The sequence below is a fragment of the Ascaphus truei genome, chromosome 2 (genome assembly GCF_040206685.1).
Source record: "Ascaphus truei isolate aAscTru1 chromosome 2, aAscTru1.hap1, whole genome shotgun sequence".
NCBI lineage: Eukaryota > Metazoa > Chordata > Amphibia > Anura > Ascaphidae > Ascaphus > Ascaphus truei.
Window position 1 is genome coordinate 375,237,115 of NC_134484.1, and position 14,112 is coordinate 375,251,226.

Consider the following 14,112-nt stretch of genomic DNA (forward strand, 5'->3'; position numbering starts at 1 on the left):
TTTGTGCTAGCAGATAATGGTGAAAAGCAGGGTTGTAGATCTGTCTAAGACATATGAATGTGCTCACAAATGATATTTTCGTGTGCTGCTTACTATATAACTAAGTCACTCACTACATGCCATACATTGACACAGATAGAGCAATACTTACATTACTGTATCACTGGAACTTGTGGTTCATAAGAAAGTATAGACATTAAGTAAAATGGTACCGTACCGAGAATTAGGAGCACAGCATAAAACAGGTAGGGGCAGCCATCCCGCTATAATGTAAGAGCACACCTCCTTAATGTAAGCTTCATTTTTGGCGTACGTCATTGAAGTGGTTTGCCATCACTTTAGCTTTCTCTGATGCCTGATGTTGATGTTAGCGAAACTGTCCCAAATGTGTTTGTGTAATGTATTAACATTTCGGAGGCGATCGAGAGAGGGAGAAGGAGGTGTGTTTACAAGTAATTCTCTGTATGCTGTATATAGTGCTTTTGAGATTTATACAGTAAGTCAATGGGAGCACTTATAAATAAAGTAGGTCTCCCTCTCTGTTATATTCTTCAACTGGAGAGTCTAGGTCTCTACAGTCTAATTTTGCTTCTTGTCTTATAAAGAATTCCATCTGTACATTTTTTGTGCATTAATCATTTGACTATTTTGTTGTGTTATCGCATTTTAATTGAGCTTAATTCAATTATTAAAAACACAGATGACAATTAAAGTTACTAAGCGTAAGAGCTTTGTATGTCCCATTATATCTAACATCAATTGTCAGTACAGTAATGACTCCAAATATTAGTGGCTTCTATTCGTTCCTATGATTAGTTTTATGGATTCTATTAAAATGTATATTGTTTGCTGTAGTTTTCGACAACCCACAAAACTGTGAGAATCCTATTTAGTGCCACAGAACAGTTACTTTATATCATGTTTGATCGCATAGTATTCATAGAAGCATTATGTCAAATTTCTATAAGCATTATTTAATCCCATTAGATTCCTTAAATATTATTTTAATATTGAGTTATAATATATATATTATATATATATGTATATTTATATATATATGTATATATATATATATATATATATATGTATATTTATATATATATATATATATATATATATATATATATATATATATATATATATATATATATATATAAAACACATCAGCAATATTGATACTTTACCAAAAAGAGCAAAGACTTTTAAAAATAAATCCCTTTTGAGAAACAATCAAAAAAACTTATTGGAACTTGTCCCCCCCCCCCCCCCCCAATACCATCACACTTTGAGCACTGCCCTTTTAGAGCCACATCTGTATAGTAATTATGTTTACAGTATAGTTGTATTTGTGAAATATTGTAATACGACCTAAAAATGCAGTAGTAGAATTGTTATTGCTGATGCCCATGTAGCTTTATGTGCTTTTGGTGACAGACTGGTACTATATGTTTGGTTATGACCTTTACATTTTAACGCTATGTTTTAGGTTTTAATTGACCCCGGTGATGTTGGATTTCCAGGAGCACCAGGACCTCCAGGAAGAAGGGTAAATAAAGTAACCCTGATCCACCCTTTCACTTTGTCTAGTTTTGAGCTCTGCAAAGATATATAAAGTACCACATATCTATCAACTGGGACTGTATGTAACATGTATTTACACATAGACGGATACATATTAGAGACAGCTTTTTTTTTAATTTAAAGTGAACTCTCTTTCACGTTGTACTGCATTTTAATCTGCATGGTTTAAGGTGGCATAAAGATCTCTGTCTAAGAAATCAGCATGAGATATGAAAAGCTCAAATAACAATTTTCATACAGAGCAATTTGAAACAAACGAAAGCACTTGCAAACTGGGTCGTCTTTGCTAAATATTCCCCAATGTGCGAGTGCGATTGTAATGATCTATTTATTTGTTCAACAAGAAAAACATAGTTGACAGGTGCACCCCAACAATACATCAATGAAATCCTGCACTCCCATGGCTCAACAAGTACATGTTAGCATTGAAAGGTCATTTTCACTTCCTTGTTCCCTGTTCGAAATTCCTTTATCGTTGTTTTCACTCCTTAGACACAGATCTTTGTGCCATCTTCAGAATGGCAAACTTTTACCCTGCCTCATTCCCTACTTGTGATCCTTTCCTATGAGGCGCTCCTTAAATTGGCAAACCCTCTACCATATGACAAACTGGCTGAAGCCTTCCGGGGAGTTAGCACTACAATACCTTTAATATAGGTCAGGGGTGGCCAACTCCAGTCTCCCACCAACAGGCCAGGTTTTAAGGATATCCCTGTTTCAGCATAGGTGGCTCAATCAGTGGCGCAGTCAATGACTTTGCCACTGACTGAGCACCTATGCTCGAGCAGGGATATATCCTTAAAACCTAACCTGTTAGTAGCCCTTGAGGACCGGAGTTGACCGATCCTGATATAGATAAGAAAAGCTGTGTGGCGTCTATTGACTTGAGTTAGACTCCAATATGGAAACTCACAGGAATCGTAAGGACAACAGTGATGATGTGGATTCCTCCTGAGGTTTTGAGGGTAGCAATAAAAAAGAGAGATGTTATCACATGAAACGTTAGCTTCTGATAGTAGTCATTTACAAAAGGCTTTCAAGAAGTGGAGACAAACTGTTTACAACCCAGCATTGTTGCTGGGGGCTCCGACCGTGTTCATGTGGAAGCTACTTATTTCGACTTTTCTCTAACACGCTACTCCCCAATAAACTCAGCAATAGAGCGTGTGTAGGAACTTAGGGAGGACCCCCATCCCAGACCTACAACTGGGACCTTCTGAAAGCAAACATATAGGGGAACGAAGAGGAAGACCAACAAAGGGTGCAAAACACGAATGGGAGCAGTAACGCTGGCTGCCAGGGTAGTAAGGTCTGTTTGCAATGCTTTGTTTAAAAAGAAAGGTTTTTCATTTCTTTCTGAATTGTATTGTATGTCTTTATTTATTGTATGTCTTTATTTATCTGAATGGAAGTAAAACATCCTGATTTCTTAAACCGAGGCTCAATCAGTTGATGGGCGATGGCAGATCTAGGGGCCCATGGGATGTAGATATTCAAAGCAAGCAAATAGCAATATTACTGTATTAAGCCACTTTCTCAGACATCTCTTTACCTACATCTGTTTATTACATATTGTCCAAATTACTTGCCTACGACACATTATTCCTGGGCTGCCACTTGGACAATTAACACTGATTTACAATGTATAGCTCCACCTAGCATTTCATTTCTTAATATATTGTACTTTCTTTTTCTTTTAGGGAAGCAAAGGAGACAAGGGTCAGATGGCACTGTCTGTATGTATTCCTGATATTATTCTATTAATTACTGTAATATTCTTTCAACCTTATTTAGTAATGTCTTCAAATTAATAATGTCCATACACCCTGTACATCAGCATATTTTACAGACATATTCCTGGGGATTAACATAAACCCAGATCATTTATTTTGGCTGTGACCTGGACACAGGTGCTGATTGCAAAGAAAGATGACAAGGCACCTGTGTTTTAAACAATTGCCTGAATTTTCAACACGTTCATTTTATTTTAGAATATTAGGAGTTTTTACTATTTTCTCTAATTGCATTTTGAGGTTCTCCTTTTCCCCAGTTACCAACTGTGCTTGACATGAACAAAACTCACATGTCATAAGCCTCAACTTCTTAACATGTCTAGCATATTATTTTTATGAATCTAATTTTTTAAGTACAGCATTTATTGCAATTTTACAATGCATTTTATGTATGTAATACTGTATATCATGGGAAATAATGTGATTCTAAAACACAGCCTGCATTGGGTTCGATTTGGTGTCTGTAACATCAGAAGCCTAAGGCTAAGGCCCCGTTCCCAGAGTCAGCGGGCCCGCACTGCAGACAGGCGGGGCGCTGACAGACACAGACCGCGATATGCGGTCTGTAGGGAGCCGGAGCGGGAGGTGGGCGGGAGTGGGAGGTTTGAGTGGGAGGGGGGGCGTAGCTTGAGCGGAGGGACCCGCTACTCTCCCCCCCCCCCTCCCTCCCTCCACGGGCTCAGGCTGGCACTCATACACACACACACACACAGACACACACACACAGACAGAGGCAGGCACTCAAGCACTCAGACACACACATACACACAGACACGCTGCTTTCCCCCCACACTCCTCCCTGCTCCCCGAAGCCTCTCCTCCTCATTGGCTCACAGCCACACCACATCACGCGTCAACGCTAGGGATCACCATTCTCTTATATCCCGTAGCGGCTGACGCGTCACAGCGTGTAGTGAGCTGTGCAGCCCGGGGGGACCGGGACCGGCTCCGCAGGATTCCCCTGCTGGTGGGGAACTCGCATGTGGCCACCCGCGCCGCCGGGCGCACCGGGTCCCAGGCCTTATGAACAGTATTCTAGCATTCATAGTATATAAAAGTAACTGATAGATACAGTATCATAAGATGCATGACTTATCTTGATTCCAAAACAGAAAGATTATACTAATAATGCATTGTTATGACAAGTACTTATGTTTTTCACACAGCCATGTGAGCTCATTGACTATGTGCGTGATAAATGTTGTAAGTATGTTTTCTTTTTGCTTTATGCTAGTGTTGTAATATTAATATTTTGTTACATTGTTCAGTGGAAACAATGGTTGGGGTATAATTACTGTAGGAATACAGTTATGGTTAAGCTAAGATTAGAGTTGCATAACAAACCCTAACTCTAGCCCAAACGCAAGTGTAGCCCATCCATAATGCTACATTATACCCATACACTATCATTCTCAAACGGGACTCCCTACACATTTGCAGCAATTTGCATATTGAGTGACAATCTCCTAAAGGAACGTGTACAAAAAGTTATGTGAATTGTGAAACTTTCATTCCAGTTTAAGAAAAAAGTACTTTTGAATGTGAGGGGCAGTTCTGCCTCCTTTTATAATGTGCAAAACACAAAAAATCAGCACAAACTGAGCCACCAAGGGAACAATCAGGTCTGATATATCCATTTGTATCCATTTGTCCATAATGGTTTTGAATTCATTTATTGCATAGTGGTCCACCTTGACTGAAAGTTACATTTTAAACTTTGTTTTACTATTATCTCCAACTGTTCTCATATCAGCACATATGTGCGATAAATGTGGATTTTACCATGCATATTATTTTAATATTGAGTTATAATACATATATGCATGATTGCGTAGTATTAATAGAAGCATTATGTCTAATTCCTATAAGCATTATTTCATCCAATTATATTCTTTAATTCATTGTTATACAAGTGGATGTTCCGTCATTGAAGTCTGCCTTGTATTTTGTTAAGTTTCGTTCTGCAGGCTATCACCTAAAGGGGATGTCCCACACAGCGAAATATATATAATCTACTCTAGGTATTTTTATATGCATGATGGGTTTCAGAATATTCAATGACTATATTACATAACTACATGCAAAGACAAACTGTATTAAGAGAAATTGAAGAACTTGGGGGAGAGGGGGGACTAGCATTCAAAGTAATGTTTTAGAAATGATTATATTTTAGAACAATGATGAACATATATCTTTTTTTTCTTCCAGCATGTTCACAAGGTGAGTAGTAGAGCTGATTTTCATTCTACTGCCTTTTATTCCATTGCAATTTGCCTAAGTAACAATTAATGAATATAATGTTGGAACTTCTGCAATTGGTAAACTGACTTCTGTTGTCACAGCCGGGACATCTTTTAAGGCTCTCCCTACAGTTTCCATTTGCATTGTATTTACTTATAATGGACCTAAATAGTAGGGATGCATAAATGTCTACATTTTAGCTTTTCAAAAAAAATTCACGATCTCTTAAATTTAGCGTTTTCATGAAAACAATCACATTGCTCATTCTTGCCAGATTACAGCAAAATGTTGCAAAATTGCAAAATGGCAGTACATGAGAAGACATGCGACATGATGCCATTTTCTAGAATAGTGTGGATGTCTTCAAATTTGCTTATCAAAATATTGGCACAAACACCTTTTTGCTAATTTTGCCCTACAGGTAGTTTGCAAACTTCCACAAAAAATCTCACAACTCTACTATTTGAAACACAAATGAAGATGTTGTCCTGAATACTAGGTCACATGGGAGTAGGAGGCCTTGGTGCCATCTGACCTAAATTCAAAAGAAGACCCCTGCTTATTAGTACACTTCTATTCCCTAGCAAATAATTACAGTATGTCATTCTCACTTTGTGTGTACAGACTATACTAAAAAAACAGATTTTTTTTCCCGACTTTGTTGGACCAACCTGAACATTGAATATTCCTGGTTGATGATATTGTACATAGACATTAGTTAGTGACAACAAAAGTCTTTTTTCCTGCTGAATGTTGCATCCCCAGAAGACAATGTGCAAAAGGCCAGTGAAGAGTTTTAGATTGGTCCAACTTAAGGTGTAACAAACTATGCCAAATCTAATTTTCTCCCAGACCAACAGAGCTGCTACCACTCTGTACTGATATAGTAAGCAACAGAAATGATGTTCTTTCTGTGCCACAGTAAATTTCAATGTATACTGCACACTAAAGAACAGATTAAGAAGATATTCAAAGTTTGAGAAACTACGAGAATTAAATGTATTGTTTACGTTTTCCAGGCAAACCAAAGTGCCCTGTGTATCCAACAGAATTGGTGTTTGCACTAGATATGTCCAATGATGTCACACCAGGGATATTTACAAGAATGATAGACATTGTCACAGCTATTTTGAGCAACATCACAGTCAGAGAAAGTAACTGCCCAGTTGGGGCACAAGTCGCTATAGTGTCTTATAACTCAAACACCAAGTACAACATCCGTTTCTCCGACTTCCAAAGCAAGGAGGACTTAATGAGAGCTGTGAGAAGCATACCTTTGGAGAAGACCTCCAGGGGTCGAGACATTGGCAGTGGCATGAGGTTTGTAGCCAGAAACATCTTTAAGAGATCCCTTCAAGGTGCCACTGTAAGAAAAATTGCAGTGTTTTTCAGCAATGGTCGCTCATACGATGAAGTCTCCATCAACACAGCAGTCATGGAATACAGTGCACTTGGTATTATTCCGGTGGTTATTGCATTCACCCCTCTACCTGCTATCGAACGTGCCTTCAAAGTAAGATTTTATATGTATCTAAATCTTTCAACAGAGCACTGATGTCTATGTACATAAGGATCCCATTCCATGTTACTATTTAGGTTGCTATTTTTTTTGTTGTTAGAAAAGCTTTTTACCGTTCTCAATAAACACTAGGTTATTTGGAACAAAAAGACTACTTTTATGTCTTGCAAATCGTTTGCAGCTTTCTTTATTTCAGTACGTACTGTAAATGTCTATGTTAGTTACATTTCAAATTCACATTCTTTTTATTCAACTGAATTTCGTTACACAGAATTTCACAGATATTTATCACCTACTCTGAGAAGATAATACAGCCAGCTCACCCATGGAGATTGTGCCTGAATAATAATTAGAATAGTCTGATGGCAGAATAATAATTGAAAGGCCAAAACGTAAGACTGTTAAGCAACATTTCAGGATTTCATTTTGGGAATGAATTTCCCAGGAATTGGGAGATACTTTAACTAGTACCAGTAAAATAAACGTTAACCATAAAACAAAGACAAATTAAAGACAATATAGGCTATCATTGTAATAATGCCCTAATAACAGGGCATTGTCTCTTTCAATGCAGATGTAGCTGCCGTTATTACACGATAGCACATTAATATTGGTGTGAGTTTGAATGCGCTATTCTAGGATTTTGTATTGTTTTCGGCAAACAAATTGAGTGGTGACACCAAAGTCAGAATTCTGTGCGTTAACGCATGCTAAAAAGTGCAATAACATCTGCTACATCTGTAGAGTACTGTCAGTACAGTAGCTCAATGTGTGAGACTGTATTACAAGTGCGTGTCTTAGCCCTTTATGTTAGTTTATAATGTTTTTAATCTCCCAGTGTTGCATGGAAATTCCTGAGCCAAGTACGCCCCATAGAGAAAGTTACTTGATTCACCGTACATCTACTATCTAGAAGTCACCATCAGTTACTTCCTCTATGGAATATTTCCCAAACCAATAACGTCAGAATCTGACTGTTTAGACAGCTGCTGTTCTAAGGCCGATTCAATATCATATTATAGCACCATGCATTATGCACAGTAGTCGGCATGTTGTTTACGCTAATTTCAATGCAAACATGATTTGAAAATAATATTACTTGGTTTCGTTTATTGTAGATTTTATACATTTTAGGTCAGACACCTTCACTAATGAACAGATCAGACCTGTCAATTCTCAATGGTTTTCTGTAAATCTGACCGATTTGACTGTAGTTCAGTTTTTTGACATACTGTAAGCAGTCCCATAGATTTCAACCTGGGTCTCACTCATAAAAAATCTGTGCTATTCCCTTTGTGACATTTTTGGTCCAGAGCTCCAAATCTCCAAATCTCACTGACTTGGGCTCAATGAGGATGTCTTGAGAGGGGGCTCCCACGAGCGTCCGCAGGCGTGCTGAGGCGCAGGGATTTTCAGCCGACAGCAGAGCCTGTTTCTCAGCGTGCTGTCAACTGAAACCACCCAATCAGCGTGAAGCAGCTTCATGACGTCGACGCCGTGATGTTGACGTCGGCGCATCTCGGGCTATTGGCCCAGCTACGTCACTGCCCCGCCTCCCAATCGCGTACGCTGGCTCGCCTGCCAGTCCATGGAATCGCTCCTGACCGAGCAGGCTAATAAGATAAAATCAAAAAGGTAGAGAGTGTTTAATTGCTTTTTTGGCTGTATAGAATGTAGTAGCCCTAAACAGGTTATTGCACAGTGTGTACATAAATAGCAGTATTACCACCATTTAAAATTAGACGTGTACAGTAAAAAATAATTAGAGGTAGAAAAAACACAATTGAATGGATTAACCCCTTTATTTATACAGGAATGTTGTATAATATACAGTAGACCCATACAAAATAGCCTCTAGCATTGTTCCAATCAATCAAAATGAAACTGTGGTTGTGTAATATTAGGGTAATATTTAGTAGGTAAACTGTGGTTGTGTAATATTAGGGTAAAGTTTAGTGACTATACAGTAGCTTGCTCGTGAACCTTTATCTAGCATGTGTAATATATTTAACAATACATTATCGGGTCCAATATTCTAATAGGTGCGTCTCCCATGTACTACTGTGCTGTTTACTGAAACCCTTTAGAGCAGGGGTAGGCAACTCCAGTCCTCAAGGGCCCCCAACAGGTCAAGTTTTCAGGATATCCCTGCTTCAGCACTGGTGGCTCAGTTAGTCCCTGCTTCAGCACAGGTAGCTCAATGATTGAGCCACCTGTGCTGAAGTAGGGATAACCTGAAAACCTGACCTGTTGGTAGCTCTTGAAGGACCGGAGTTGGCCACCCCTGCTTTAGAGGACGTAAGTGAGAGGTTGGGAAAGAAAACATTACATACTGTATTATGAAGGAGAAACAATCTTATTTTTCATCTATACAGATGGATTCGACGGGAAAATTTCAGGTGATTGACATTCCTGTGAATGTGGACTACAAGCCATTCATGAAAACACTTCAGCTGTGCACACTCTGTTTCGGTAAGAATTGGCAGCATTCATGTAACAATGACATAAGTAGCCTTTTTAACTGTTCCCCGCGGCCAGGAATTGCTAAGGAAACAGACTTCCGGCAATCCCCGGCCACAGAAAAAGCAGCCACGAGCAGCCAGTTAATTAAAATGCAGGTGCTGCAGCTGCCCGAGACTGTGATCCATCCCCGGAGACGCAAGAAAATGCATGAGTCGGGCTGTAGATTAGTTGTTCGGTTTTGTCAAGGATTGTAAATAGATGTAAATGGCATGATCTAAAGCAGGGGTGGGCAACTTCAGTCCTCAAGGGCCATTAGCCGGTCAGGTTTTCAGGATATTGCTGCTTCAGCACAGATGGCTCAATCAGTGGCTCAGTCTTTGAGCGGCCTGTGCTGAAGCAGTGTTATCCTGAAAACGTGGCCTGTTGGTGGCCCTTGAGGACTGGAGTTGCCCATCACTGGTCTAAATACACAAGTGCAACCACCACTATACTGGGATGCCAATGTAGATAGGAACTGCATTGGTAACCTGTTATTGATGTGGCTAGAAAGGACAGGTTTTTGTATACCTTGCAGGTGTGACTAAGAATATTGAGTGATGCCGTTTCATAGATGCTGGGAAACAGTTCAGCTCGATTCAAATACTGTAAATGGTACTAAAATCTCACCTGGATGGGTTCACTGCATAGAGAATATAGCCCACAATGAAATTAACCAAACACTCAGCCTATGGGGCTTATTCGGTAAGCTCTGTTGGTTAGTGCTGTACCGAGCGATCTGCACATAAAGCCCGATTGACTTGAATGGGTCTTTCCATGCAGAACGCACGGTAAAGCTCTAATGGTGCTTACAGAATAATCCCCTGTGTGTCAGAGCAGAGTACAGGGACAAGGAGAAGCAAGTTAAATAGTGCACTGCAAACTCTCGAGGTAACAGATAGAAAAGATTTCAGAATAATTTTCCAGTACAGTTTATGTATTTGTTTTTATATCTATCTCAATGTATCTGTTTTGTTTATCCATCTGAACGTGTCTTCAGCCTAGTTCCAGATTAGACATGTAAAACAATGCTTGCTTAAATTCTCTCCTGAGAGGTTTTACATTGTGAATCATTACTTTTTTTTCCAGATACATGTAAACCAGACACTTTGTGTGTAGAAAACAAATCCCCTCTACAAACGTCGTTCATGGACATTGCTTTTCTTCTGGATAGCTCCTACAATGTGAAACGTGATGAATTTGAGGCATTAAGAGGCTTCATAAGCACGGCGCTGGGTCACTTTGATATTGCTTCAGAACCAAGGACATCTATTACAGGTGACAGGGTAGCTCTAGTGAGCCATGCTCCTCCTGGCTTTACACCAAGCAAGCAAAAAAGTCCACACATTGAGTTTGACTTATTATCTTACAACAGCAAGATTCTGATGAAGAGACACATCCAGGAGACTGTACGCCAGCTAAAAGGTCCACCTGCCGTTGGCTTTACATTGAAATGGACAATTGATAACGTGATGTCAAAGGCTCCCAATCTCAGGAAACAGAAGGCTATCATCATAATATTATCTGGAGAGACGAGCCAGTGGGACAAGCAAACACTTAGTGAGGCCTCTCTGAAAGCCAAATGTCAAGGTTATGCTATATTTGTGCTTTCCATTGGTGAAGCATATAATAACACTGAACTGGTGGAGCTTGCTAGCCTCCCCTTGGACCATCACCTCCTCCAGCTTGGCAGAATTCATAAGCCAGATCTTGGATATGCTGTTGGATTTATAGAACCTTTTCTAAATTCCATAAGACGTAAGTGCGCCAAAAATTAACACTCTCTAGCTACCAGACTTACTCACCAGAGTAGACTAAATATATTCTATGGTGAAATAACTTACCAAATATAGGGGCCTATTCACTAGACTTCGATAAGTGAATTAATGCTGGTTAAGTGCCCTTTTCAAGCGATATTGCATGTGTAGCTACTATATTCACAAAGCTTCCATAACAGAGCAATAGCGCACTAAAACGGCTTTTTAACAAGCTTTAACACTCTGGCTCTACGAAGTAGTGCGGTAGCTGAAAAATGCCCAAACTCGCATGTTTTGCCTGTAACTGCTATTCACTCAGTTCCGAAATGCATATCGCACTATAAACACTCGCATTCTTTTCTCGCAATCTAAAGGGTGGCGAGATCAGAATTGCGATTTGCATATCACAGAGTTTATTTTATTTTAACTGCATAGAATTGAATCCGAGGGTCTCCGGTGCTGACCCACATTCATTTCAGCTCCGGAGACCGCCAGATTCAATCCTAGTTAATAAAAATAAAATTACAGCCAGCTTCATTACCTTAGCGGTTAACTGCTGTGATAATGAAGGGGTTAAATAGCAGGAACTGCTTTGTTGTTGGTATAAAGGGGGGGTGGGTGAAACTTGTAGTTGCCCCGGGTGGGTGTTTAGGTCTTCCAGGAGGGCTGCAGAGGAGTTAACCCCTTCATTACCTTAGCAGTTACAACTGCTGGTAATGAAGAGGTTAACCTCTCGTGCTACCCTCCCACAAGGCCTAAACACCCACCTGAGGGCAACTACTCCCTTCACACACCCCCTTTACAAACAACACCACACCTCAATGGGCAAACGTGCTATTAGCCAAAGATGGTTGATAGCGCTTTTCCCCATTCAAAAAACTATTACAGTGCAATACATTTTAAAAAAAGATGACGTCACATCAGATAAAATAAAATGGAAGCCATCACATGGTACAACAACTAATCGGATTGGTAGATATACCATGTGATGCCTTTCATTTTTTGGACTGATGTGACATCATCAAAAAGGGAGGAAAGATAGCCAATCAGGTATGGTAGTGAAGGGGTTAACTCCTCCCGCAACCTTGCCGGGAGGCCTAACCACCCACCCTGGGACCACTGGGGCCTGTAACTTGAGAAGCAGGGGGCCCCTGAGGCTGAAATTAATGCAATTTAGCTCTGGAGACCCCCTGATTCAATACCGTGTTATTAAAATTTTTATGAAAATATCGCATGTAAGAGCTGAGCAGGGAGAAGCAGCTTCTCTCTGTGCAGCTCTCTCCGTGCAGCTCTTACAGACTGCTGGAGCAACGTGTCGCTCATCAAGCAAACACAGTGTACAGTAGTGCGATTTTTGCATTTTCTTAGCACATTATAAAAAAACTTGTGATTTTTCTTAGTGAATACCATTTTCACACAACTTTTTTATATTGCGGTAAGAACATGCAAACCCGATTAGTAATGCACTGAACTTATCGAAGATTAGTGAATAGACTGCTCAGTTTGAACTTTTTTTGTAATTTAATATACACTTAGCAGTTTTTCAAATTAAGCCTTTCGAAAGCCAAGCTCTCACTGGCAATATGCAGTAGTACAGTACTGACACAGTGTTTATCAAGATTACTGTAATTATTTATTACATATGCAGTATTTAAACAGGTATTGTTAATACAGTATGCAAGCACAAATGCACAGGTGTGTAACTATTATACTTTTTCATAATGTGCCTATATATTAAGCCATTCCGTAGAATTGGGTGCAAACACAACAACAAAAATGGCAACATCGACATAGACTGGTAGAGTAGATATGGAAGACCCTATTCCAAGGGTCTTACAGTCTAAAAGATGGATGTGAATGTAAGGTACAAGGGAAGAAGGAGGTTGGTAAACATTTCTAGCTGAGCACAGTTATGGGTAATTATTTTCCGCATGATATATTGCACCAGAAATGCCCCAACACATTTAAAGAAAACTGCAAGCCAACCCCAACCACTACTGAAGCCCAACTGTAATGCTGCATTAACTCTGTATACTATAGTTTTCCATAGCGACTCCTTAAGCATTAGTGACTACACAAATTGTCCAGATTCCCTATTCCTGAATGTAGCTAATATTGAAAGAAAAAAAGAAAAGGAAAAAAAAGAACCAAAAAACCCAATCATATAATTGCAGTAAGCATGTTACTGCACATCTGGCTCTTTGTAACAGGCATGACATATATGTTTCTAACGGCTGCTCGATATAAAACAACTAGCCACGATGGGCTAAGAGGCCTGGGCAGGAAGGGGCCTGGCCGCTCGTGAATGTCTATCTTCAAGGCAGTAGGTGTAATCCCCTAACCCGTAGCACATTGGTGCCCCCACCGTTCCCAATCAGCAAACCCAATAATGCTGTGGGTGGGTTTTGGTGTTATGGCAGAGGCAGGAGGGTGAGGATTGAGAATAGCAGGAGGATGATGCAAGTATAGACTTCCATGAATTACTCATTGGTCATATTATTAAATTAATGTGTATGGCTAAATTATTAATTCTTAATTCCATAAGGAGATTTGTGTGGTGTAAACTGACTACTGATTGATGGTTCCATAGCTCGTGTGTCTGTGTGTGTGTGTGATATATATATACACATACTGTACAGTACATATGGACACATTGATATATACATGTATGTAAGTAGGGTATGCAAGTGTATATCTTAATTTCAAAAGAAACAAATGCAAT

General features: G+C 39.6%; 1 protein-coding gene across 1 annotated transcript in view; it reads left to right on the plus strand.

Moving 5' to 3' along the window:
* Window positions 1-14,112, plus strand: part of LOC142488254 (collagen alpha-6(VI) chain-like) — a 148,534-nt gene that overhangs the window by 125,735 nt on the left and 8,687 nt on the right. Inside the window, exons 32-38 of the mRNA XM_075588627.1 lie at window positions 1,487-1,546; window positions 3,282-3,317; window positions 4,541-4,612; window positions 5,583-5,594; window positions 6,619-7,128; window positions 9,510-9,606; window positions 10,723-11,391. Of these exons, the coding sequence (XP_075444742.1) occupies window positions 1,487-1,546; window positions 3,282-3,317; window positions 4,541-4,612; window positions 5,583-5,594; window positions 6,619-7,128; window positions 9,510-9,606; window positions 10,723-11,391 (1,456 nt within the window). The remainder of the gene's footprint in view (window positions 1-1,486; window positions 1,547-3,281; window positions 3,318-4,540; window positions 4,613-5,582; window positions 5,595-6,618; window positions 7,129-9,509; window positions 9,607-10,722; window positions 11,392-14,112) is intronic.